Source organism: Sapajus apella, unplaced genomic scaffold (genome assembly GCF_009761245.1).
Source record: "Sapajus apella isolate SASKATOON/1434 unplaced genomic scaffold, GSC_monkey_1.0 scaffold153, whole genome shotgun sequence".
Classification (NCBI taxonomy): domain Eukaryota; kingdom Metazoa; phylum Chordata; class Mammalia; order Primates; family Cebidae; genus Sapajus; species Sapajus apella.
This window is the reverse complement of record NW_022437093.1, coordinates 1,157,579-1,184,267: the sequence shown is the minus strand read 5'-3', so window position 1 is coordinate 1,184,267 and position 26,689 is coordinate 1,157,579. Positions and strand designations below refer to the sequence as shown.

At 54.6% G+C, this 26,689-nt stretch overlaps 1 protein-coding gene across 2 annotated transcripts in view; it reads left to right on the top strand.

Moving 5' to 3' along the window:
* Window positions 1-19,814, top strand: part of MRC2 (mannose receptor C type 2) — a 58,096-nt gene extending 38,282 nt beyond the window's left edge. For both annotated transcript variants that reach the window (XM_032266077.1, XM_032266076.1), the window contains exons 7-30: window positions 3-191; window positions 352-506; window positions 2,361-2,468; window positions 4,074-4,189; window positions 4,963-5,111; window positions 6,158-6,375; window positions 7,076-7,218; window positions 8,352-8,454; window positions 8,734-8,872; window positions 8,983-9,018; window positions 9,364-9,524; window positions 9,626-9,693; window positions 10,392-10,492; window positions 10,799-10,941; window positions 14,690-14,804; window positions 14,900-15,063; window positions 15,254-15,362; window positions 15,951-16,189; window positions 16,328-16,496; window positions 16,590-16,739; window positions 17,086-17,205; window positions 17,393-17,572; window positions 18,348-18,374; window positions 18,466-19,814. In XM_032266077.1, coding sequence (XP_032121968.1) covers window positions 3-191; window positions 352-506; window positions 2,361-2,468; window positions 4,074-4,189; window positions 4,963-5,111; window positions 6,158-6,375; window positions 7,076-7,218; window positions 8,352-8,454; window positions 8,734-8,872; window positions 8,983-9,018; window positions 9,364-9,524; window positions 9,626-9,693; window positions 10,392-10,492; window positions 10,799-10,941; window positions 14,690-14,804; window positions 14,900-15,063; window positions 15,254-15,362; window positions 15,951-16,189; window positions 16,328-16,496; window positions 16,590-16,739; window positions 17,086-17,205; window positions 17,393-17,572; window positions 18,348-18,374; window positions 18,466-18,686 — 3,323 coding nt within the window. In that variant the 3' untranslated portion in view covers window positions 18,687-19,814. The remainder of the gene's footprint in view (window positions 1-2; window positions 192-351; window positions 507-2,360; window positions 2,469-4,073; window positions 4,190-4,962; window positions 5,112-6,157; window positions 6,376-7,075; window positions 7,219-8,351; window positions 8,455-8,733; window positions 8,873-8,982; window positions 9,019-9,363; window positions 9,525-9,625; window positions 9,694-10,391; window positions 10,493-10,798; window positions 10,942-14,689; window positions 14,805-14,899; window positions 15,064-15,253; window positions 15,363-15,950; window positions 16,190-16,327; window positions 16,497-16,589; window positions 16,740-17,085; window positions 17,206-17,392; window positions 17,573-18,347; window positions 18,375-18,465) is intronic.
* Window positions 19,815-26,689: the final 6,875 nt, after the last annotated feature.

Here is a 26,689-nt window from a genome sequence, read left to right as displayed (position 1 = left end):
AGACAGGTGGGCCAATGTGAAGGTGGAGTGCGAGCCGAGCTGGCAGCCCTTCCAGGGCCACTGCTACCGCCTGCAGGCTGAGAAGCGCAGCTGGCAGGAGTCCAAGAAGGCGTGTCTACGGGGTGGTGGCGACCTGGTCAGCATCCACAGCATGGCAGAGCTGGAATTCATCACCAAGCAGATCAAGCAAGGTGAGGAGCTGCCCACCCACGTGTCTGGGTGGAGGGCAGGGCCTCTCACTGCCCCGCCCATCCTGCCCAGGAGCCTCAGAGAATGTTCCTTCCTTCCTGCTGGTGGCTGAGGCTGACCTCTCAATGTCTTCTCTCCCCTCCTCTCCTGCTGCACCCCCAGAGGTGGAGGAGCTGTGGATCGGCCTCAACGATTTGAAACTGCAGATGAATTTTGAGTGGTCTGATGGGAGCCTTGTGAGCTTCACCCACTGGCACCCCTTTGAGCCCAACAACTTCCGGGACAGTCTGGAGGACTGTGTCACCATCTGGGGGCCGGTGAGACCTCCCTCTCCCTATCACAGGGTCACAAAATACACCCCCAACCTCCAGGTGCCACCCCAGCTGAAGGATATCAAGTTACTATCAGCACCTGCCTGGAACCTCTTACCTGTCAACCATCCCCCTCCTCCCCACCAATGCCTTCCCTTCCACATGAGACACTGCCGGGACTTGAATCCCACCTCTACCTCCAACTAGCCAAGTTACTAGAGCGTGGGGGGCATTAGAGGAGTTAATTCTCATGAAACCTTAGGCAGGGTGCCTGGCGCATTCTTGGTCTCCTCCCAGCTGCCCTTCCCTGCCAGAAGGTGGCATCAGAACCCACATTATGTGCAATACTTTGCAGCACGGCTGCTCTCTGCCAGTCCTCGCCCCCTGTGCTCTGCCCAGCCCAGGGTCCCGTCTTCTCAAGAAATTGTGGGGTTATGACAATTTGCCATGGTTTGGGCTTAGATGTGGTGTAAGTGAAGGAATTGATGCAGGGCTTCAAGCAGAGATGAAAGACCCTTTAAAAAGGGACAAAGCTAGCCAGGTGTGGTGGCTCACGTCTATCATCCTAGCACGCTGGGTGGCTGAGGCAGGCAGATCACTTGAGGTCAGGAGTTCGAGACCAGACTGACCAACATGTGAAACTCCCGTGTCTACTAAAAATACAAAAATTAACCAGGCATGGTGGCAGACGCCTGTAATCCCAGTTATTCGAGAGGCTGAGGCAAGAGAATCGCTTGAACCTGGGAGGGGGAGGCTGCAGTGAGCTGAGATCACACCACTGCACTCCAGCCTGGGTGACAGAGCAAGACCCTATCTCAAAAAAAAAAAAAAAAAAAAAGGAGAAAGCCATAGGGATAGACAGAATTTTCTGCTGTCACACCCTGTAAACAGTGCTGGGGACTAGTGACAGTCATTTGCCTTAGGGGATCCTATTTAAGAATTTTAAAACAATTATGTATTGAGTGTCTACTATGTGCCAGGCATTTTTCTGGGTGCTGGGATACACAAACATGCCTGCCCTCAGAGTGGAGCTTAGAGGCAGACATACTCCTGGCTGGGGCCCTGTGGATACTGGGGAGGGTGAAGACGGAAGCAGGGGCCGAGGACTAAATTCCTCCTCAGCCTCATCAGCTGAGATTCTGGTCTGGGCACAGCAGCCTCTGCACACTCTAGCCCTGCAGGCACTAGCTAGATGCCTTGGGAATGAGTCCCAGCTGTCTATCCTGCCATCAGTTACCCTAACAATCTTAGCCGGTTTGGTTTTGATTATAAAACGAGCTATCAATAGTTTAAAAGGATGCCTTTCCTTTTTTTTTTTTTTTTCTTGAGACAGTTTCACTCTGTCGCTCAGGCTGGTGTGCAATGACATGATCTTGCTCACTGCAGCCTCTGCCTCCTGGGTTTAAGCAATTCTCCTGCCTGAGCCTCCCAAGTAGCTGGGATTACAGGCATGTGCTACCGCGCCTGGCTAATTTTTTTGTATTTTTAGTAGAGATGGGGTTTCATCATATTGGCCAGGCTGGTCTCAAACTCCTCGGCTCAAGTGATCCACACGCCTTGGCCTCCCAAAGTGCTGGGATTACAGGCGTGAGCCACTGCCCCCAGCCAGCCTGCCTTTCCCATTTAGACAATGCTTGTTAAGTTTCAAGGCATTTCCACGTGAACTGCTTGTGCTCTCATCCACCCTGTGAGGCTTATGGGCTCATCCTGCCCTCCCCACTGCACAGCTGGGACACAGAGGCGTCAGAATCACACAGCAAGTCAAAGACAGGGCCAGCTCTAGGAACCAGGTTCCAAGAAGGATTTGGGAGATTTATGGGGAAGTGGGGGCTGAGATTCTTCCTCACTCTGTGTCCCTAGGAAGGCCGCTGGAATGACAGTCCCTGTAACCAGTCCTTGCCATCCATCTGCAAGAAAGCAGGCCAGTTGAGCCAGGGGGCCGCCGAGGAGGACCATGGCTGCCGGAAGGTGAGGGTGTTTCTGGAGCTGCCCTGAGTGTATGAACTCCTGCTGCCTCAAATGGGATTGCTCCCTCCCTTTCCTGAGCTCTCCAAACTGCTCCTTTCTTGGAGGAGTGATACTGGATGGGATGGGGTGGGTGGGGGCTGTTGGGAGGAGGTAGAGTTCCCTATCCCCTGCCCAGTCCTGAGTCCCCTCACCATGAGGGAAGCCACTTTCTCGAGACAGCAGAGAACAGGGCGGTGGGGGCTGGTCTACCCAACGTGCTCCCTCAGAGTCCAGCCTAGTCATGTCGAGTGGCGGATGCCGAAGTGAAGCGTGGCCCCTGCACACCCCCATCCTGCCTTCCCCCTCCTCTGCCATCTGACAAGGGGTGTGTGCCGGTCTATCTCCCCTGGAGGAGTGAGGCCACTCAGGGTGGGCTGCACCTTCCCACTCCTTGTGTTCCCAGCCTCAGTGGGCTTCTAGAGGATGTTCAGGGAAGGGAGAGGGGTCAAGGGATGAAAGGTGCATAAGTGATGGAGGGTGAGTGAGTGACTGAGGGTGTGAGGGGGTGACAGACCCTCTCCCTCCTCCAGATAGTAGAGCAGGGGTGCAAGTGCTGCAATGCACACCTGCACATTGCAGGGGAGCAATTTAGCGGAGCTTGCTCCTAAAAGACACTGTGTGGCCCTTGGCCCCTCCCAGGAGCCCCTCGCAGCCAGGCTGGTTTCTCATTCTGTTTTCCTTTGGATTAAGTCCCTACTCCACCCACCACACCTGGACCCCAAAGCCTCCCCCAGAGAAGGAGCAGGAAACACTAACAGGCATGGTCCTATGCGGGAGGAGGCAGAGGTGACACCAGAGCCCAGCTGCAGAGTCTGGGGACTGGCAAGGATACTGCCTGGCCCAGGGGCTGTGTCCTGGCTGGGAGGAGGTGGAGGGAGGGATTGAAAGGAGTTATCAACTTCTCTGGCATCAAGGCCAGCCTGGAACATGTGTGGAGTGTTGAGGGTCCATGGCTAACAGCCCAGGATCGCCAGGGGTCTTAGCACAGCCCCTTTTGGCAGATGGGGCGCCCACCACGCATACCACATCTGCTTCCCTTCTGCCCTGGCTCCTGCCAGCCTCGCCTGCCAGGTCTCGTCTCTGAGCCCCTCCTGCCACCCCTGGACCAGGAGTGTCCTGCACCAACTCCTGCTTTGGCAGGTCCCTAAAGACTGCCCATCCCTTTTCCATCTTGGCAGCTCTCCCCAGCTTTTAGCTGTGGTTTCCCAGCCAACAGTCATTTCCCCAATGTGTCTCTTGGTTTCAATGCCCAAGAGAGGAGCCTGAAAGGCTATTCATCTTCCCGGGCCAGGTCACTGGCAGGTCACCGGCCGGTCGCTGGCGGCCTGCCGATCAGCCATGCTGGCGCTGGGCCTCCACCCCTGCTTCCACAGCTATGGGTGATGGTGGGGAGGGCGAGTGTGGAGAGACGAGGTGCAGAACACAGCACAGGACTCGAACCAGTCCCCTCCATCCTGAGCACGTTCAGTGATGTCCCTGCAGGCATCTCCCACTGCAGGATTTATGGGTGAGGGTGGAGAGTCGTCCTCCCTACAGACACCCCTCTTCTGTCCACTCCTGAGCCAGGGTTGGACATGGCACAGCCCATCCTGCTACTGGCTGGGAGAGGACCAAGTGACCTACAGTGAGGCCCGGCGCCTGTGCACCGACCACGGCTCTCAGCTGGTCACCATCACCAACAGGTACAGGAGGGGTAGGTCCCCTGACCAGCCCTTGCCCATGTGTGGGCCTAATGTGGCCCAGCAAGTGGGGAAGCATCCCACCATCATGCCTAGAGGTGCCTGGAGTACTCTGAACCTCAGCGGGCTCCAGGGTGTTTTAAAATCTTGTTAGAAGAATGACTCTCACTTGTTAAATGATCCCAGTATTTAGGGCAGGGCCTGGGCAGGCACAGGTGTGGGCTGGATACCTAAGAAAGACAGGCCAGCCAGGCATGGTGGCTCACACCTGTAATCCCAGCACTTTGGGAGGCCAAGGTGGTCAGATCAGAAGGTCAAGAGTTCGAGACCAGCCTGACCAACATAGTGAAACCCCGTCTCTACTAAAAATACAAAAATTTGGTGGGCATGGTGGCTTGAGCCTGTAGTCCCAGCTATTCAGGAGGCCAGGGCAGGAGAATTGCTTGCATCAGGGAGGCAGAGGTTGTGGTGAGCCGAGATCGCGCCACTGTACTCCAGCCTGGGCAACAGAGTGAGACTCTGTCTCAAAAAAAGACAAGCATTGGCTGTGTCTGACTTTCTCTACTTTCTTCTAAGCAAGGCAAGCGGTACAGAGAGTAGAAGGGGAAGCTGGGGGGGTTCCATGAATCAGCTACAGGGCTCCCAGGGGTCCCCGCTTTCTTGAGCAAGTTACTGGCCGGGTGGAGTACCCGAGTTTCCGGGGCAGGGCGTCTGGCCTTTGGCCCGGGGATTGGGATGAGGGGAGATCCCTGCCCTGACCAGCCTATCTCCCGAAGATTTGAGCAGGCCTTCGTCAGCAGCCTCATGTACACCTGGGATGGCGAGTACTTCTGGACCGCCTTGCAGGACCTCAACAGAACCGGCTCCTTCCGCTGGCTGAGTGGGGATGAAGTCATGTACACCCACTGGAACCGGGACCAGCCCGGTGAGCCCCTTCTTTGACTTGGTGGAGCTAGGAAGGAGGCCGGGTGGACTGGCCCTGCCAGCAGCCAGCCCCAGGGCTTCCCTGTAAACGGATCATTGGTGCAATGTGGTGTAGCGGCTATGAGCATGAGCTCTGGCACCAAACTGCCTGGCTCCGATCCTGTCTCTGCCGTCTATTAGCTGTGCATCCTCTGAGCGTCAGTTTTCTCTTCTGTCCAGTGGGGATAATGGTCCTTTCCTCATAGGGATGACGTGAGTCTTAAATATGTATAGAGTGCTAATATATGTAAAGAGTTAATGTATGTAGTGTTTAGATTACTTTTCTATCTGGGCTCACAAAAAAGGAAAAGAAAAAAATAATCTCTTCTCTGTCTGGGCTCATTAAAAAAAAGAAGTGTAGGCCGGGTGCGGTGGCTCACACCTGTAATCCCAGCACTTTGGGAGGCCAAGGCAGGCGATTCACAAGGTCAGGAGTTCACGACCAGACTGGCCAACATAGTGAAACCTCATCTCTACTAAAAAAAAAATACAAAAATTAGCTGCGCATGGTGGCTTATGCCTGTAATCCCAGCTACTTGGGAGGCTGATGTAGGAGAATTGCTTGAACTGTGACCCAGGAGGCGGAGGGTGCAGTGAGCCGAGATTGTGCCACTGCACTCGCTGTGGGCTACAGAGCAAGACTTCATCCCCCACTCCCCCCAAAAAAAGATGTTTAGAATACTGAGCACAATGCGAGTGCTTGTACTATTATTACCATTTCACATTCATTATCTTTCTAACCCTTTCAATAACCGGATGAGGTAGATGGTGACGCAGGCTGGAGAGGTTAAGCAGCTTGCCTGAGCCCTCACCATGAGTGACCCAGAGCCAGGGCTCTGCCTCCATTCCTTTTCTCCCACCTGGCCCCAACCCCAGGGAGCATGTCCCTGCAGAGGTAGCCAAGCTGGTTCCCAGTGTGAGGGCCATGCTGGTGCCCTGCCAGGATGTGAGGGAGGACCGGACTATGAGTCCTTCTCAGAGCCTGGGTCTCCCTTCTCTCTTCTTCAGGGTACAGCCGTGGGGGCTGCGTGGCCCTGGCCACTGGCAGCTCCATGGGGCTCTGGGAGGTAAAGAACTGCACCTCGTTCCGGGCTCGTTACATCTGCCGGCAGAGCCTGGGCACTCCAGTGACGCCCGAACTGCCTGGGCCAGACCCCACGCCCAGCCTCACTGGCTCCTGTTCCCAGGGCTGGGCCTCGGACCCCAAACTCCGGTATTGCTATAAGGTAGGGCAGCCTGTTGGCGGGGGTGGGGGGCAAGGAGGGGACAGGAGCAAAGCGACAGTTCACCTGGGGTGGGGGTCCCAGTGGGACCAGCCACAATCCAGAGACACACCAGACTGCAGATAGGTGATTTCTGGTGAGACTTGTCCACGGCATCTGGAGGTCTGGTGCTCAATCATCATTTGAGGAATTGAAGGAACCACAGATCATTGATTTCAGAGGTTCCTAAATGTCAGGGCCAGCCTAGCTATTCTTCCAAATTGCCTGGGGAACCTGATAAAAATAAAATTTAGGCTGTCACAATGGAGGTTTAGATTCATTAGGTCTGGATTGGGCATGGTAATCTTTATTTTTGAACCCTGCTAGGTTTGGGGATCACTGGCAGAGTTCAAGTTCTTTTATTATGGACAGAAACTGAAGTCCAGAGAGAAGAAGAGACTTGCCCACATGAAGCTGTGGCTCTGCTGGGATTAGAGCCCAGATCTCCCTGCTGGTCAGGGGATGGGGCTCAGGGGCACTCTCCAGGAGGTGACTGTGCCAGCTCCCCTCCTCAGGCTCATCCCCAGATGAACAGGATTGTCCTTAGCTAGCCTGAGCTAGTGAGGTCCCAGCCCCTTCCTCTGCCATGATAGGAAAAGCAGCAGGTGCCCCTCAGGGGTGGGCCAGTGGGGACAGCCTAGACAGCTAGACTCTGCCCCTGCAGGTGTTCAGCTCAGAGAGGCTGCAGGACAAGAAGAGCTGGGTCCAGGCCCAGGGGGCCTGCCAGGAGGTGGGGGCCCAGCTGCTGAGCCTGGCCAGTTACGAGGAGGAGCACTTTGTGGCCAACATGCTCAACAAGATCTTCGGGTACTGAGCCGGGCTGAGGCGTGGTAGGAGGGCACTTGCACACGTGTAGGAGCGCGCATGGCTGACAGACCCTTAGTTTTATTGGATGAGGGGTGGGGAAGGACAGTGTGGGTGACCCCAGGGAGGTCTGCACCTGCTACTGGTGCCAGAACCATCTTGTCCCCACTCAAATAGCCATGGTGGCCCTGGTGTCTTGGGAGAACATGCTGGTGTGATCCACACACTCATAGTAGACTGTGTATTGCTCACCATCATCCCACCAGGAGCACCCCAACAGACTCACAAACTTACATATGTACCCACCCCCACTGCAAGATCTATACGCTGATCCTGGTGAACGTTTCCCCTCACCTTAAGCCATCTCATAATGACCCATGCTTCTCAATCAAGTATTTCCTGAGAGATAGGAGGAGAAGGGCCGCAGCTATGAGGATTTGCCCACGGTCATCCCTCTGAGACACCACCTCTGTCATGGGCTCTGAGCATCAGCACCTGGAATCCCCTAGCATTGGGAAAATTCAGACAGATCTGGGCTTTTTGAGAGCTTCACTGAAGAGATCTCTTCTCCCAGCAAACATCAAGACTACATTATTTGACTTGTAATTACAATAGTTCATGGTCATCACTTCTCACCATGTACCAGGCACTGTGCTAAACATGTAATCCTCACTCAAACCTCCGGACAACCCTATGGAGGTGTTAACTACTGACCCTTGTGGGTTGATAGGTTATTTGCCCACGTTCATGGGTGAACCGATACTTGAATCCAGGTTTATTTAGCTCCAGAGCCGCAGAGCCCTGCTACATCCTCATTTGGTCTTCCTAAACTCTGTAAAGTAAAAGCCTGTAGAATCTTGCTGGCCAGGGCACCCCCACCCAAAAGGAAGCCAAGCAAAGGGGAGGGACTACCGCCCCTTGGTGGACGCTTAGTCCAGCTCTCCCCAGCTCTGAGGAGAGAGCTTTACCGAAGTGGCCTCATCGGTGTATGAACACGTCAATGTGAAGCCCAGATGGAGAGGCCCCAGGCCCTGGGGGCTGCCCCGGTGACAGCTGCAAGGGACAGGGGGCATGGTTGGGTACCTGCCCCTCTCATTTCCGCTCTCTTCTGTACCTACCCTTGGGTTGTGCTGAAGTGAATCAGAACCTGAGGTCCAGGAACAGCACTGGTTCTGGATCGGCCTGAACCGTCGGGATCCCAGAGGGGGTCAGAGTTGGCGCTGGAGCGACGGCCTAGGGGTGAGCGGGACTGGAGGAGGCAGGAGGGGGCTCGGTGGGTGGGGCCTGCTGGGGGCGGGGCCTGCTGGGGGCGGGGCCTGGAGGTGGGGCCTGGAGGTGGGCGGGTTTTCTCGGAGACCGGGTCAGGGTCGGAGCCCGGAAAGCAGGTCCGAGAGGGGGCGCCCGGCCCTGGATGGGGGTTCCCAGCTCAGGCCAGGCCTCGTGTCTACCTGTTTTGGTCACGGGGGCGGCCTGCACCCCACACCTCACATTTCTCTTCTCTCCACCTGCCTCCTCCAGTTCTCTTACCACAATTTTGACCGGAGCAGGCACGACGACGACGACATCCGCGGCTGTGCAGTGCTGGACCTGGCCTCCCTGCAGTGGGTGGCCATGCAGTGCGACACACAGCTGGACTGGATCTGCAAGATCCCCAGAGGTTGGCTGGAGTGGCACTGGGAAGATGGGATGGAGCGAAGGGTGGCAGGGCCAGGAATCCAGGGAGGATCTCCTTTCCCCACAGCGTCTTTGTTCTCCTTGTCCCCCTAGGTACGGACGTGCGGGAGCCTGACGACAGCTCTGAAGGTGAGGCCACCTCCCCCCAGCCCACCCTGGACATTTGGTGGGGGGCGTCAACTCTGGGGTAAGGCCCGGCAGGCCTGAATGAAACGGAGGGGATGAGGAGTTCCGGCCGAGAGTAGGGGGACTGGGTTGGCTCCGATGGAGGCCGCCGCAGCCCTGTTTGCTTCCGTCTGGGAGGCGGGGCAAGCCTGGGGCCTGGGGCCTGGCGCGGTGCCCATCTGGGTCCGGTGTGCCCGCAGGCTTGCCGGCTGCCTCCTGGCTTTGCCCCGGCCCTGCTGCGCCCGCCTCTGAGGCCTGGCGTGCAGCCTGGGCCTGGCCGCCGCTCCCACGCCCACGCTACTCCTGCAGGCCAGCAGGAATGGCTGCGCTTCCAGGAGGCCGAGTACAAGTTCTTTGAGCACCACTCCACGTGGGCACAGGCGCAGCGCATCTGCACGTGGTTCCAGGCCGAGCTGACTTCTGTGCACAGCCAGGCGGAGCTGGACTTCCTAAGCCACAACATGCAGAAGGTGAGCACTGGATGGAGCAGGGGGCTGCGGGCTGGGGGAGGGCAGGCCCCGGATGGGGGCAGGGGGCTGCCTACCCACACCTGCCCGCCTGGCTTTTCCAGTTCTCCCGGGCCCAGGAGCAGCACTGGTGGATCGGCCTGTACACTTCTGAGATCGATGGGCGCTTCAGGTAGGAACCCAGGCAGGCAGCAGATGTGGAAGGGGACTGACTGTCCACACACACACAGAGCACAGACTTGCATTTGAATCCAGCCCTGCCCCTTGCTGGCTATGTGGCCTTGAGCAGGCGACTTAACCTTTCTGGGCCTTGGTTTTCTCATCTGAAAATGGGAATATGAGGCCTACCTGGTAGGATCGTTGTGAGGATTAGAAATAACATGTGAAGTCCTTATGCAGCATCCAGCACATTAGTTACTAAATAATGGCAGCTACTGTTATGTCTGGGGTCATTCATCATGAATAAGGCCCTCTGCGGATGTGGGCAGAACAGATGAAGATCTGGGAGGCCTCTTTTGTATTTGGTGCCTACTTACTGTGCACTGGGGGGCTTGAGGCAGGAAGGACTAGGAGCACCTGGGAATCAGAATTTGAGCTTGTCTTTGGCCTTGGACTTCCCGCCCTGGAGTCCTCTGGCTTCTTTTCTAGAGCAGCAAGTGCCCAGGGACAGCTGGGGCCTTATCTGGAGGCACCAGGTCCTTGGGTCACTGACTGCACTGAGCTCAGTAGCCCCACTCCTCGGCCTACAGCCCCGAAACCCCAGAATCTGGGCCCTTCCCTGCCCCCCTTCCTGCGGCCTTCGTTGCTGCATCCAGTGGAGGCTCAGCCCTGGGCTGGTGCTGGAGTTACCTCTGCTCCATGCCATTGCAGATGGACAGACGGTTCCGTTATAAACTTCATCTCCTGGGCACCAGGCAAACCTCGGCCTGTCGGCAAGGACAAGAAGTGTGTGTACATGACAGCCAGCCGAGGTGAGGGCAAGGTGGGGGCAGAGGGCGCAGTCAGCTGTGCAGAGGGTGGATGTTGGGTGAGCCTGGGCAGAAGTCATCAGTCTCTTCTCATTCTCTCTGTTCCCACAACTCAAGAAAGGCTAGACCCAGAGAGGGGTGGGCCTATCTCCATGTTTCTGAAGCCACAGAGGACTTGAGTTCAGACCTGGACACAGGCACAGAGCCTCTGCCCAACCTCCTATCAGGGCATGAGGCTGAGTGTGCTGCCAGCCATGCCCTGCCCTGCTCTGCCCTGGGGTTGACTGCCTTCCCCTCCCCTTTCCACAGAGGACTGGGGGGACCAGAGGTGCCTGACATCCTTGCCCTACGTCTGCAAGCGCAGCAACATCTCCAAAGAAACGCAGTACTCAGACCTGCCAGCTACATTCGAGGGGGGCTGCTCCTCTGGCTGGCTCCAGTTCCTCAACAAGGTAGGAGGTAGGGAGGGGACACCTGAGGGAGTCAAGGGAGAGGATATGAAAAGGGGAAAGCTGAGTCTCAGGAGTCCTGGCCTTTTGGCAGCACCAAAGTCATGGCCTCTTGCCTGTACCCACCAACTTCTCTTTTACTTGGCCCCAGTACCAGGGCCAGACTCCTTGGAAAACAACTCAGTGTAATAGCACCTTCCAATCTGCCGGGAAGCAAGGTTGTCCAAATACTTTGGTGAGCTTTCTAGATCAGTGATTGCCAAAGATATTTTTTTTTAATTTGGAGTTTTGCTCTTGTCACCCATGCTGGAGTGCAATGTTGTAATCTTGACTCACTGCAACCTGTGCCTCCTGGGTTCAAGTGATTCTCCTGCTTCAGCCTCCTGAATAGCTGGGATTACAGGAATGTGCCACCATGCCTGGCTGATTTTTGTATTTTTAGTAGAGATAGGGGTTCACCATGTTGGCCAGGCTGGTCTTGAGCCCCTGTACTCAGGTGATCCACCTGCCTCGGCCTCCCAAAGTGTTGGGATACAGACGTGAGCCACCATGCCTGGCCTGATTGCCAAAGATTTTGATAATGAACTCTTATTAGTAAAACAAAATATCAAGCTTACATAACCAAACTATATGTGTGTACATTTAACTTATATATATATAATAGATGTGTAGAAATAAAATCTACTTCCATATTAACATGACTGATTATATATAGTAAAATGTATATAAGAACAAAACAATATAATAGCTAAAGATTTTTAAATACTTTAAAGTTTAAAACATTTTTTTGGCCAGGTGCGGTGGCTCACGCCTGTAATCCCAGCACTTTGGGAGGCCAAGGCAGGCGGATCACCTGAGGTTGGGAGTTTGAGACCAGCCTGACCAACGTGGAGAAACCCCATCTCTACTAAAACTACAAAACTAGCCAGGTGTGGTGGCGCATGCCCGTAATCCCAGCTACTTGGGAGGCTGAGGCGGGATGATCGCTTGAACCTGGGAGGTGGAGGTTGCAGTGAGCTGAGATTGCACCATTGCACTCCAGCCTGGGCAAGAGAGTGAGAATTAGTCTCAAAAAAAAAACCAAACACCTCTTCTACCTTAAAAAATTAAGGCATGCGTATTATTAAAACTTTGGAAAATACAGAAGAGAAACTAAAACTCAATACTACCCAGAGAGCACAGCTATCGATATTTGTTATTCTCCCTCCTGCCTTTTTCCATGGAATGAATTTCCTGCCCACTCTTCTTCCTCTGTATCATATTTTGAGCATCTCTCATGTTACTAAGTTTTTCCAAAAACTTGTTCTTTTTCCACCCACTTTTTAAATAATATATTTTATATATGTAATAGGTCCCTTTCTTAATGCATCATTGTCAAGATACCAATTACTCTCCTGCCCTGTGGAAAGCTCTGTTTTTGTTTTTGAGATGGTGTTGCTCTGTTGTCCAGGCCGGAGTACAGTGGCGCGATCATGGCTTACTGCAGCCTCCACCTCCTGGACTCAAGCGATCCTCCTGCCTCAGCCTCCTAAGTAGCTGGGACTACAGGCTCATGCCACCATGCCCAGCTAATTTTTCTATTTTTTGTAGGGATGGGATTTTGCCATGTGGCCCAGGCTGGTTGTGAAATTCTGGGCTCAAGCGATGCTCCTGCCTTGGCCTTCCAAAGTGCAGGGATTACAGGTGTACACCACTGTGCCCGGCCTGTGGAAAGCTCTTGAAGTATGCTAGGGTGTCCACTCCTTCACTCCCGGCCTCACACATCTTGCTTTACTAGTTCTGTGCCCTTATTTGTGTCCCTACGGCATTTGGATGTAGGTAAAGCATTTATGGCAGCAGTCCCCAACCTTTTTGTCACCAGGAAGTGGTTTCTTGGAAGACAGTTTTTCCACATACTGGGGGAGGGGAGGGTTGGTTTTGGGATGAGACCATTCCACCTCTGATCATCAGGCATTAGATTCTCATAAGGAGCACACAATCTAGATCCCTCGCATGCGCAGTTCACAGTAGGGTTCACACTCCTATGAGAATCTTGGCTTGGTGAGGTGGCTCACGCCTATAATCCCAGTACTTTGGGAGGCCAAGGTGGGTGGATCACCTGAGATCAGCAGTTTGAAACCAGTCTGACCAACGTGGTGAAATCCCGTTTTTACTAAATATACAAAAATTAGCCAGGTGTGGTGGCTTGCTTCTAAAATCCCAGCTACTCAGGAGGCTGAGGCAGGAGAATAGCTTGAACCTCGGAGGCAGAGGTTGCAGTGAGCTGAGATTGCGCCACTGCACTCCAGCCTGGGCAACAAAGTGAGACTCCAGCTCAAAAATAAAAATAAGTAAAATAAATAAAAATGAAAGAATCTAATGCCCCTGCTGATCTGACAGGAGGCAGAGCTCAGGCGGCAGTGCTCCCTTGCCCTGCCACTCACCTAACAGGCTGGGGACCCCTGGTTTGTGGGACAGCCTCTTCCACTAGCTTTTAAGTTCCTAGAGGGCAGGGCCATTAGCATCTTAATACACTTGCACGTGGTAGGGATGCCCTGAACTGAGCTGAACATCCTCTCCTTTTAGCTGTCACTTCTTGCTGGTACTGGTGTGACCTTGCTGCTTCTAAGTTTATGATAAATTCTACTTGTTATTTCAGTTGGGCCTCAGCATGGCTCTGAAACTACTCTGTGAAACCAAATCCTTGAACTTCGTGACAGACCCTCCAAAATTCTGCATTATTTCTGGGCTTATAATTTTCTACTCCAAATCTGCCATCTGCATCAGTAAGGGTGGTGCTGGAGCTAATTATTATTATCATTATTATTTTTAGAGACGGGGTTTCACCATATTGGTCAGGCTGGTCTCAAACTCCTGAACTCAGGTGATCTGCCCGTCTCAGCCTCCCAAAGTGCCGGGATTACAGACGTGAACCACCACGTCTGGCCTGGAGCTAATTATTAATAGAGCTCTCACTGGTTAAGCACCTACTGTGTGAGATGCTGTTATCTTTCTTTCTTAAAATAACCCCCAAAGACAGGCTTTGTATTTCTACTTTACAGAAGAGTAAGTTGAGACCAGAAAGGTTGTCAGAGCCGGAATCTGACATCTCCCACTTACCTGAACCCCACCCTGTCTTTAGGACTCCAAAGCTTCCTTACACCCTTTATTTCCCATCACACTGCCTCTGAGTGGACAATCATCAAATAGCATTCATTTTCTAAGAGAGAGTCTTCACTTGATGAGAGATTTCCTGCCTAGGTTGTTATTTTTATTTTTTAAAACCTTATGGACGTAATGAAAGTGGAAAAAGAGAAATGTAAAATTACAGAGTTAGAAGCTGCTGCTAATAGATCATTGAACAATAGATATGAACGTGTCCGTGAGATGATCATGTAAGTTCAAAGGTCAAGATAATGGATGTCAGACAACACGCGGAAAGGTGTTTAGCAGAAAGCAAGACAAATTCTTGTCCCCATCTTCCCAGTACATGACCCAGGCGCTGTTGTCAGAGCCTTTGGTGGCCCAGAGAGATCCTCGCATTTAAAAATCCCCTGGAGTGTGGGCAGGTGTGTGTGTGAACTGCAGGGCCAAGTTGGGAGGGTGCTGGATGCTGTCCCAAGGAGACCCAGCTGTCCTGGTTCTCAGCTACTGTTCTCTTCCGGCCCTCAAAGCCCCCCAGGACCTGCTGCTGAAGGGTGGGCAGCAGCCTTTCTGGGTTTGTGGATGGGGAGATGGGGCTGGCTGTTACACCCCAACCTATGCCCCACAGTGTTTCAAGATCGAGGGCTGGGACCCCCAGAGCAAGGTGAAGTGGTCAGAGGCACAGTTCTCCTGTGAACAGCAAGAGGCTCAGCTGGTCACCGTTGGAACCTCCTTAGAGCAAGGTAAGGCCAGTTCATAGGGAGGCCCCAGTATCCTCCGACACTGTCCCTCCAAGTAGCCATAGCAGTCACTCACTACTCTCTTCTGGGGACTGTAGCATTCATCACAGCCACCCTGCCCAATGTGACCTTGGACCTTTGGATTGGCCTCCACGCCTCGCCGAGGGATTTCCAGTGGGTGGATCGGGAGCCTGTGCTGTATGCCAACTGGGCACCTGGGGAGCCCTCTGGCCCTGGCCCTGCTCCCAGTGGCAACAAACCGGTGAGGATACCCTCCCTGTTCCCCTCCACAGCCCACTGCCCTGAGCCTGTGGGACTGCCTTTGCCCCAGCATCTCCCCTTGCCCCAGGGTCTCCCTTTTTCTAGCCTCTTTGCTCGTGTTGCAACCATTTACGGGCAGTGGCACAGGGGGGCAGCTGCTGGGGCTCCCCTGAGCAGCTCCCTCCCCCCAGACCAGCTGTGTGGTGATGCTGCACAGCCCCTCAGCGCACTTCACTGGCCGCTGGGATGATCGGAGCTGCACGGAGGAGACACATGGCTTCATCTGCCAGAAGGGCACAGGTACATTTCACCGGTCACCTGGGAAACCCCAGCAGGGCCCTGGCACTGGGCTGGATGCTGGGGCCATACCAGGAGGAAGGAAACATGGTCCCTGGCAGAGCGGGGGTCTTGTCACCCCCCGAGTTGTGTATCTGCTTGGGAAGTAGATGGGCAGAAAGGCAAGGTGCCAATAACATGGAAAGGCAGTATAGCACCAACAGGTCTCAGGAGGAAAGTTTTGGGGTATGGAGGGCTCGTGGTGGGGAGAGAGCTAGATGCTGGGCTACATGAAGTAAGTGCTGGCACAAGTGGCATCAAGGACCATGAGATTCTGGGTCCAAGGCACCTCCAGCTCCATGCGTACATGGCCTCTGCCCCGGGTTCCTTGGGTAGGAGGAGGTCAAGGCCCTTGCCTCCCTGTCCATTTGTTGGCAAATATGTATTATTAATAATAACAGGGCTGACAGCTACCCAGTGTTGGTCTGGGCCAAGCACTGAGCCTGGTGAAGATCTGGTCTTTGCCTGCTGTCTGGCTTTCCCCTGGCTTCGTGCCTGGGAATGGGGTGCAGGAGGCAGAGCCCGGCCTGAGCCCTGCCCCCTTCCCTGTAGACCTCTCCCTGAGCCCATCCCTAACAGCGCTGCCCCCCACCTCGGGCACCGATCTCTCCTACCTCAACGGCACCTTCCGGCTGCTGCAGAAGCCGCTGCGCTGGCACGATGCCCTCCTGCTGTGCGAGAGCCGCAATACCAGCCTGGCCTATGTGCCGGATTCCTACACCCAGGCCTTCCTCGTTCTGGCTGCCCGAGGGCTGCACATTCCGATCTGGATCGGGCTGGCCGGCGAGGAGGTGGGCTCCCAACACTCTTGCCCTGGGCCCCAGCCTTGCCCGGGTTCCTCTTCCTGCCCTTGCCTGCCCTCCCCTCACCTTATTTGCAACCCATCCTGACTATTCCCTTCCTCTTGCCCCGTGGCTCCCCATGCCCAGGGCTCCCGGCGGTATTCCTGGGTCTCAGAGGAGCCTCTGAGCTACGTGGGCTGGCAGGAAGGGGAGCCCCAGCACCTGGGGGGCTGCACCTATGTGGATGTGGACGGGGCCTGGCGCACCACCAGCTGTGACACCAGGCTGCAGGGGGCTATGTGTGGGATTAGAAATGGTGAGTGCCTACCTGCCAGGGTGAGGGCGTGGCAAGGTGTCAGTGGTCCCGGGGAGGGTGCTGGGCCACTTCCTTAATCCTGTGCCCCCACAGGGTCCCCTCCTCCCCGAAGAATAAGCTACCATGGCAGCTGTCCCCAGAGGCTGGCGGACTCCTCATGGATCCCCTTCCGGGAGCACTGCTACTCCTTCCACATGGAGCTGCTGCTGGGCCACAAGGAGGCACAGCAGCGCTGCCAGAGAGGTGGGTGGCCTGGCCAGAGCCACACATGGCGGGCAGGTGGCACCTCCTCTCATAGGCACTCAGATCCATGAGGGCATCCCCACACGGTTCTCTACCCACAGGCAGCACTTACACAAGACCCCCTCATGTTCTCACATGCAGAGGCCAAGCATGACACTATATGTGCACATGCTGCCCCCCCACGCACATGCTTACACACGTGCACACACAAGCAAGTGCACGCATGAATCCACAGACTCCACCCCATCCTCTACTCAGGCTGGAGAGAAGAGGGCTGGGGCAGCTCTGGGGGCTTTGCCACCCCCGGAGACCCATCTGCCCTGACATGGACCTTCCTTGCATCCAGCGGGTGGGGCAGTCCTGTCCATTCAGGATGAGGCGGAGAATGTGTTTGTCTGGGAGTACATGCAGAACTATGCGGGCCGTAATCGGGGAGCCTGGTTAGGCATGAACTTCAACCCCAAAGGTGGGTGCCCTGTGTGTGGGGTGGGGAGATAGGGCCTCGGGCTATAGGGGCTGCCCTCCACTCTGTCCTGAACCTTGCCCTGGGGCTTGTGGAGGGGAGAGGGAGTCAGTTCTAGAGCACGCCTGCTTTCCACCACCCACTCCTGCCACACGTTGTCCCTGCTCCCTCAGCGCTTTCTTTCCCGCAGGAGGCACCCTGGTCTGGCAGGACAACACAGCTGTGAACTACTCCAACTGGGGGCCCCCTGGCCTGGGCCCCAGCATGCTGAGCCACAACAGCTGCTACTGGATCCAGAGCAACAGTGGGCTGTGGCGCCCCGGCGCTTGCACCAACATCACCATGGGTGTCGTCTGCAAGCTCCCTCGCGGTGAGCGCCGGGCAGCCCACGCTCAGCCTCCTTCCACCCCGTGCAGGCTGGGGCTGGGGGCTGCTTCACAATCTGCAGGGGACACAGACGGTGGGAAGGCCTGAACAGACCAGACCGGGGGCAGCTGGGACCCCTGGGATAAATTAGTCCGTGGGACAGACTGGCCCTGAAACTTACCATCCAAACTAGACCACAGGGCCCAGGGGTCAGCAACCCCCTGTCACTTTGTAGTGGTCAAGGGCATGGATGGAGTTCAAGTTCTGGCCACACCACTTATCAACTGTGTGACTTTGGGCAGATTCTGTGGCCTTAGTTTCCTCATACATAAAATGGGAATAATAATAGTCCTGGGCTGGGCGCAGTGGCTCACACCTGTAATTCCAGCACTTTGGGAGGCTGAGGTAGGTGGATCACTTGAGGTCAGGAGTTCAAGACCAGCCTGGCCAACATGGTGAAACCCCATCTCCACCAAAAAGTACAAAAATTAGTTGGGCGTGGTAGCAAATGCCTATAGTCCCAGCTACTTGGGAGGCTGAGGCATGAGAATCGCTTGAACCCTGGAGGCAGAGGCTGTGATGAGCCGAGATCGCACCACTGCACTCCAGCCTGGGCAACAGAGCGAGACCTTGTCTCAAAAAAGTCCCGACCTCCTAGAGTGCTAGTGAAAATGAGGTGAGTTAGGGGCTGAGACCCAGGCAGTGCTTTGTATGTTTGCTGAAGTGATTATTATGATGATCACTGCTGTTATTAACAGGCCCCCTCCTCTTGCCCACAGCTCAGCAAAGCAGCCTCTCCCCATCAGGTGAGTCAAAGACAATGCTCCCAGGTGGGCAGGCAGGAAGCACTGCTGGGCCTAATGCCCGCCTGGCCTTTAACGCCACTCACCTTGGCAGCGCTTCCAGAGAACCCGGCGGCCCTGGTGGTGGTGCTGATGGCGGTGCTGCTGCTCCTGGCCTTGGTGACCGCAGCTCTCATCCTCTACCGGCGGCGCCAGAGCAGCGAGCGTGGGTCCTTTGAGGGGGCCCGCTACAGCCGCAGCAGCTCCAGCCCGGCCGAGGCCACTGAGAAGAACATCCTGGTGTCCGACATGGAAATGAATGAGCAGCAAGAATAGAGCCAGGGGCGTGGGCAGGACCAGGGCAGGAGGAGCTGGGGAGCTGGGGCCCTGGGTCGGCCGGGCCCCCCACCAGCTGCCCGTCCAGTTGGCCTATGGAAGCGTGCCCTTGGTAGTCCCTGTTGGGAGCTGGGCAGGGCCTGGGCTGGTGGGGTGCCACTCTCCCACAAGGGCTGGGCTGAGACCCAGCTGAGTGCAGCGTGGCGTTTCCTTCTTGGGGGCCTGAGATCTTGTCACCTGGGCCTGAGCCCCCACAGTAACCAGAGGTAGGATGGGAGAGGGAATGAGAGCCTCTTTGTCCCCATACCCCCAGCCCAGGCCTGTTGACCGAGCCCCAGGACCCCCTTCTTTGCAGAGCCTGAGGAGCCTTCCCTGTCCCCTTGGGCAGCTCTGTCGCCTCTCTCTTCCCACCTGGCAGCCTCAGCGGCTCTGCGTCCCTCACCCTGCTCCCTCTCGCCCCTTCTCCCCACCCCTTCCTTCTGAGCGGGGCCCTGGGGGTTGGGGAGCCCTCTTGTTCCTGGTGAGGGTCGGCTGAGGAGGCTGAGCATCCATCACTCTTGTGCCTGCTGGGGTGGTCATGGGGCCTGGCAGGTGGGTCAGGCCTGAGAACCAGGGCACAGGTGTGGTGTCTGCTGGGCTGGAGACAAGACTGGAGAGAGACACCCCAACCTCCCAGGGGCAGCTGGGCTGGGCTGGGGTGTCATTTCCTGTCGAGTGGTGGAGGGCTCTGCCCCTGAGAGTCCCCCGTGGGGACCAGAATAAGTTCCCTAACGTTTCCAGCCCCTGGCTCTGGTTTGGAGCAAGAGAGGGGTTGCCAGAGTCCTGGGGCCCCCAGAGGAGCAAGGAGCACGGGAAGACCCCGAGTTCCCACCTTCTAGTGGAGCCAGGAGGAGCAGCACCTGCGTCCTGGAGCGCCCCAGTGCCCTTCCAAGAGGCGCAGTCCCAGCCAGGACGAAGTGTGCGGCCTGTCCTGGTGCAGCAGCGTGGGACAATGTGAACAGACTCGAAGACACATGGCCCTTTCTCTGTAGTTGATTTTTTTCAATGTGCCATTATTGTTTTTTTTTTTTTTAAAAAGGAAAAAAGAAAGCAAACAAATAAAACACCTTTAAGAGGCTTGAAAGAGAAGGTTCTGCCTTGTCCTGTTGTGAGCCTAGTTCTTCACACCCGTCCCTTGGGCAATAACTGTCCTTTTGGAGCTGGCACCACAGGTGTTTTCTGCAGCTGGCCATTTTGCTTCTGTCTCTGGGCCTCTAGGGGGCACTCTCACCCCCAATCTTCTTGAGGAGCTCACCCCTCTGGGCCTGCGCTTCCCTTTCTCTATTCTCATCCCTTCCTGGGTGCTCGAATGTGGATGAGAACTCAGAAGCTAGGCCATCTGCTGCTGAGCAGCCAGGCAAGCTTGGGCAACTTAGCTCACCCCTCAACCCGTGCACAGTGGGGAGAACCAGACCCACCTCCTAGGGTTGTTTTAAGGGTATCTGAGGATCAAGGAGATCATCTGTGCAGAGCACTCACAACAGTAACTCTGGGCTCCGTTAGTGCAGGCCGTGACTGCTGTTTCTGGGCTCCTGCTCCAGGGGGGCGTTTGAAGTGTCTGGGCCGGGCCTGGGTGGGGGCTCTACATCACCGTCCTTCCAGGAGAGCCATCATACCTGTCCTCGAACACCTGAAAAGTTCACATGTGTCCATCCTTAGGGAGCCTGGGCTCTGAAACCACGGGAGGTAAAATGGACGGCAGGACCTTTACTTATCCGCTCGTTCATTCAGCCCGTGTTTGAGCTAGAGATGCCGTCAAGGGAAGGTTTACCAACGCCAGTACGGTGAGTCGGGGAAGCTGCTAGTGTGGCCTGTGTGGCTGGGGAGTGTCACTAGAGGGAGTGAGATTCACCGCAGCCTGAAGGAGGTGGAGTGAGCAATGCAAATATCTGGGCCAGGGCTAGGGGGGCTTCCCTTGTGCTTTAGGGGACCAGCAGGGAGGCAGATGGGCTGGGGCTGAGATGAGTCAGGGGCAGGGCCAGATTGCCCAAGGCCTTGAAGGCAGTGGTAGAATGTGGACATTATTTTCAGGATAGTGGGAAGTCAGCGGGAATGGCTAATCTGGCTGACCTTTTAACAAGATCATTCTGGTAGGAGATGAGAAATAGATAATGGATGGGAAACGGGGGAGTGAAAGCAGGAAGGCTGGTGTGGAAGCTCTTGTAATAATTCAGCAACAAGAAGACGGTGGTTTGTTGGGATTGGGACTGCAGCAGTGGTCAGATTGTGTGTGCGCAAGTGTGTGTGTGTGTGTTGCCTTGTTCATATTTAAAATAAGTTTCCACTTTTCTGAATAGACAATGCAGTCATTGACAATGCAGTTCAAACCTAAATGATATCCCAAGATAGATATTGAGCAAGTCCTGCTCCTGCCCGTCCCCCTCAGCCTGTACTCTCCTGCCCTGTCGGTTTCCTGTGCCTTTCCAGTGTTTCTTTGTGAAAGAAAACACACGCCAGATTGGACCGAAGGGATGGCGGATGCCTTTGCTGGGGTTGGGATCTGTCTGGGGAAAGGCAGTGGGAGTCAGGAAACACTCCAAGCTTCCCGCCTGGACTGCAGGGTGAATGGGGTGCCATTTCCTGAGACAGGAGCCCTAGGGAGAGCCCATGAGCTGCTGGCCAGAGTCCAGAACTACAGTGGAACCAGGAGACCTTTCCAGCAATCCTCTGTGCAGCCCCAGCAGCGGCAGGACCGTGGAGGGGGCCCAGTCACCCAGGGGAGGGAACCCCAGCCCGCAGGAGTTTCACCCTGGAGCGAGTCGCTGTCTAGGCCTGCAGCCCAGAACAGGTCCCTTTGTGAGTTAAGTGCCCTGCCACTGGTCACAGTGCAAGGAACATCTGACCGGGCTGCCAGGAGCTACTTGGGGAGAGGCCTCCCAGACCCTAGTGGCCCTGGCCTTGGGAGAGAAGAAAGGTCGAGGGGTGAGGGCAGGGTCACTGGCTTGAGGGGTGGGAGGAGCAGCGGAGGGACTGAGGATACAAGTGGGCAGAACTGCCCTGGTCAGTGGCTGGTTCCTGCTGTCCTCACGTCTCTCTGCCTTCCTCAGGTGACTGGAGCCTCCCCAGGGCCCTGCACCTACCTGCAAGCATTTCAGACAGCGTCACAGGTGCCTGGGAGCTCCCCCTAGACCATGTTCTAAGCCTGCCCAGAGGTTAAGGGACACTCCTGCACCTCTCTGAAGGGGGAGGGGGCGGGCTTTTGGTGCCGGCTGTTTGCCCTCGCTCAGGACAGCCCTGGTGGCAGGTTCCTTTCTGCTCATTTCATTTCAATAAACATCAAGCTCCTCCTCTACATACCAGGCTCTTTGCTGTGTGGCAGATGCCCCCAGGCCTATGGGCACTGCATGGCAAGTGCTGGGCTCAGCCTTCACTTACAGGGCTAACCTGTCCCACTCTGGTCACCTGAATCTGTGGATGCATGGGAGAATGTGGCCGCTCTCCAGAGAACAGCGTTTTCTCAACCTCTTCTTGTCGCGCCAGAGATGCCCTCCTCGAAGGCGCCCTGGCAGAGCTGGCCTGGCCCAGTGGGCAGCCCTGTGAGGCCGCAGGGGCGAGGAGCCGCCAGCCACACCACATGGCTCTCCTGGAACAGAGCCGCCTGAGCCTGGCCAAGCCGCCTCCAGCACCAGGGCTTGAGTCCATTGCAGGCCCAAGGCAAAGAATTGTGTCTTGAGCGAGGGCCCGGAGGAAGGCAGGCGGGAGGGAGGAGGGAAGAGGACAGCAGGGAAATGAAGGGGGCTGTGGGTAGGACCAGCGCCAGATCAAAGTACCCAGATGGCCCTTCAGGCCAGGCCTGATTTTCTTTATCTTAGGAGCTGGGACTGCCAAGAGGCCCCAGGAAAAGATTGACTTCAGGCTTCACTCCCACCAGAACCAGCACCATTGAAGGGGACGATTTCAATCCTTCCTTGCCCAGACAAGCAGGCGGGATGCCAGCACTGGAGGAAGGGGAGGAGGAGGAGCGGTGAGCAGGCGTCTCCTGCTGGAGATGGACACGTTGGGAGCACCGAGGTTCAAGGCCACACAGTAAGGAGTGCAAAACCTGAACTGTCTTCTTGCATTGGCTGATGCTAGAACTTTAGTTACAGCCATTTCAGGGAAATCCTGGTCAGTTAAGGTTTTCTAGTGTAGTCAGTATTTTCTCCTTTATTTCCAGGTCGTCTGAGGTCCTATGGAGTGTCTAGGTTTTGCAGCTGTGGGGCATCTGGTCCCCAGCCATCGTATGTCCCCATGGCTTATGCTGGGGTGTCCTGCCCTTCTGCATCTCCCTCAGGGATGTGGGGACGATTGGATGGTGTCTTTCTTCATATTGGGGCTGCAGGGGACTCAGGACACTGCCTCTGACCCACTGTTCCTCCACGACAATGATAATAACAAAATATTATTTACTGTGCACACCCTGTTCTAAGTGCTTAACATGTATTCACTCACTCAGTCTTCTCAATACGGCATAAGTAGGTGCTACTGTCCCCTCTACAGATGAGGAAACTAAGGGACAAAGGTGAAGAACTTGCCATGCCAGCTCTCCTCCCGGCACTAGAAAAAGTCCTGTGGGGTGGGCAACAGGGCTCTCTGCAGAGAGCCCCCCCCGATCTTGCAGTCAGGCTTGCGGACTAAACAACTTTGTCTCCACCTCTCATCTCTGTGGAGAGTTTTAGGGCTATTTTGAGATTTGACAGCTAAGAATGACCTCTTTCCTTCTGATCCTCCCCGGCCTCCCTTCCCAAAGCAGTGGAGGATGGACACCTGGGTCTCCCGGGCTGTGGGGTACAATGCATAGGAATAAGGTGGGCATGGTTGAGGTATTAGACACTTATACCACTGTGAGGCGTGATTTTACATTTATTTACTTATTTATTTATTTATTTATTTTTTGAGATGGATTCATCCTTTGTTGTCCAGACTAGAGTGCAGTGGCACAATCTCGGCTCACTGCAATCTCCGCCTCCCGGGTTCAAGTGATTCTCTCCTGCCTCATCCTCCTGAGGAGCTGGGATTACAGGTACTCACCACCATGCCCAGCTAATTTTTGTATTTTTAGTAGAGACAGGTTTCACCATGTTGGCCAGGCTGGTCTCAAATTCCTGAACCTCGTGATCCAAAGTGCTGGGATTACAGGTGTGAGCCACCGTGCCTGGCCTATTATTTTTTATTTTTATTTTTTTGAGACGAAGTCTTGCTCTGTCACCCAGGCCGGAACGCAGTGGCATGATCTTGGCTCACTACCTACCAGGCTTAAGCTATTCTTCTGCCTCAGCCACCCACGTAGCTGAGATTACAGGCACCCTCCACCATGCCTGGTTAATGTTTTTATTCCTATTTTTAGTAGAGACCAGGTTTGACTATGTTGGCCAGGCTGGTAGAGAACTCCTGACCTCAGGTGATCGGCCCACTTCGGCCTCCCAAAGTGCTGAGATTATAGGTGTGAACCACCACACCCAGCTTCATCACTGCCTTTTAATAAATGAGACTGTCCTCTTGGCATCTCAAGCCATGAAAAACCCCATATGGCAAGCACACCCCTGCCAGGATATGAAATTGATAGTGAGAGTAGTTACCAGCTCCGCCGTGTCTCCCCACCCTGGACCTCACGGGAAGCATTCCTGGTTGGGTAACCCTCTGAAACAGTTTTCTGTAGAGAGAGTACAGTTTTCAAAAACCTAATGATTTTCCGACGTAAACCTGCAATGGTCTTCTCAGCTGCCTCAGACACTGTCACATCCTACTGTGGAGTTGAGCCGTCAGGATGTTTACACAGCCACCTCAGATTCCATTCAGCTCTCTACAAAATTTATTTTTAAATGTGCAGTGTCCCCTCTTACACATTCCTCAATACTGGATCCTGAACAAATCTTTAGTCAACCTTAAAGTTCAGTTCAAAAGGCTCATTTTCTCTCAGAGCTTGAGGCCACGTTTGTGAGTGGAAGAACTTGAGGTTTTAGGCATTTTATTTAGACCATGGAGATATTTTCAACCCGAATGCCTCTTATCTTTGATCTTGGGTCTAGGCTACCCTTGGTCGAACCTACTACTGTTTTTTGTTCTTTTTTCGGATGGAATTTCGCTGTGTTGCTCAGGCTGGAGTGCAGTGGTACAATCTCGGCTCACTGCAACCTCCACGTCCCAGGTTCACGTGATTACCCTGCCCCAGCCTCCCAAGTAGCTGGATTTACAGGCATGTGCCACCATGGCTGGCTAATTTTTTTTTTTTTTTTTTTTTTAGTAGAGTTGGGGTTTCACCATGTTGGTCAGGCTGGTCTCCAACTCCTGACCTCAAGTGATCCACCCACGTCTGCCTCCCAAAATGCTGGGATTACAGGCATGAGCCACTGTGCCCGGCGAACCTACTGATTTTCAAGAGTTGCATCACTTTAACTGGAACATATCGGAAGAGTGGGACCAGATTTTAAGGTGATCCAAGCCTAGCCTTCCTAAAACCCTATTGATTCCTTAATTCAGCTGAGAGTACCCCTTTGCAGCAAAATCTTCTCCTCTGAGACCCCCAAGAGAGGGTGGATCAGGGAAGCAGGGGCCTCTCCTGGTCTGAGAAGTGTGAGTCTTAAAGGCAGGAGGGAGAAGTGCCTCCTTCTCTTATTTCATCTTTCTTTCTTGTCCTCCTCCCTCCATTTTTTAGAAAATTTATAGAGGTTGTATTACAATCATGCCTCAAGCTCACACACTGTAAATGTGCAGTTCAATGAGCCTTAGCAAATTTATCCAGTTGTGTAAATGTTACCATTAAGCAGCTTTATAACACCTCCATCACCCCCAAAAGTCCCCTGGACTCTATTTGGAGTCAATCCCTCCTCCTTTCCCAGCCCCCAGCAACTACTGATCTGCTTGCTGTCTCTCTAGTTTGGCCTTTTCTAGAAACTGTATAAAATGAATCACATACCAAGTAGTCTTTGGCATCTGGCTTCTTTCACTTTGCATAACGTGTCTGCATGTACCATGGTTTGTCCCCTCCATCTTTTATTATTATTTGAGACAGGGTCTTGTAGCCCTGTCTACAAGGTTGAAGTGCAGTGGCGTGATCATGGCTCACTGCAACCTTGACCTCCTAGGCTCAAGCGATCCTCCTACCTCAGCCTCCTGAGTAGCTGGGACCACAAGGACACCTCACTACACAGGGCTAATCTTTTAAGTTTTTTGTAGAGACAGGGTCTTGCTATGTTGCCCAGGCTGAACATGAGCTTCTGGACTCAAGCGGTCTGCCTCCCTTGGCCTCCCAGAGGGCTGGGATTACAGGCATGAGCCACCATACCTGGCCCTTTTGTTAAACTATTTATTTATTTATTTATTTATTTTTGAGACAGAGTCTTGCTCTGTTGCCCAGGCTGGAGTGCAGTGGTGCCATCTTGGCTCACAGCAACCTCCGCCTGCTGGGTTCAAATGATTCTCGTGCCTCAGCCTCCCCAGTAGCTGGGACTACAGGTGTCCACCACCATGCCCAGCTAATATTTTTGTATTTTTAGCAGAGACGGAGTTTCGCCATGTTGGCCAGGCTGGTCTCCTCCTGACCTCAAGTGATCCACCCTCCTCAGCCTCCCAAAGTGCTGGAATTACAGGTGTGAGCCACCGTGCCCGGCCCTTTTATTTGTTGACTTACTTTTGTCTCTCTCTTTCACACACACACATACTCAAACACACTCATGCACACACAATTTTCTCACTAACCCTCTCTGACCTTTTTTCACTACAAGTCCTGACTTGGTCTTTGGGCCCTAAGATGCAATTAAGAAAGAGTGGAGCCCACACCCAGTTCGGTCCTAAGTGGGTACCTACGGGGCAGCCACCAACCAGCCTGCCCCAGCCCATGGGGGCCCAGGATGTCTCATTCCCAGTGATGGTGAAAGGAGGGAGAAGCGGAGGTGAGGTGGGGGTTGTGAGATGTGCTTCCCTCTCCCTGGAGCTTGAGACCCTCAGCCTCTGACCAAGGAAAGTGAAATAAGCATGGGCGAAGC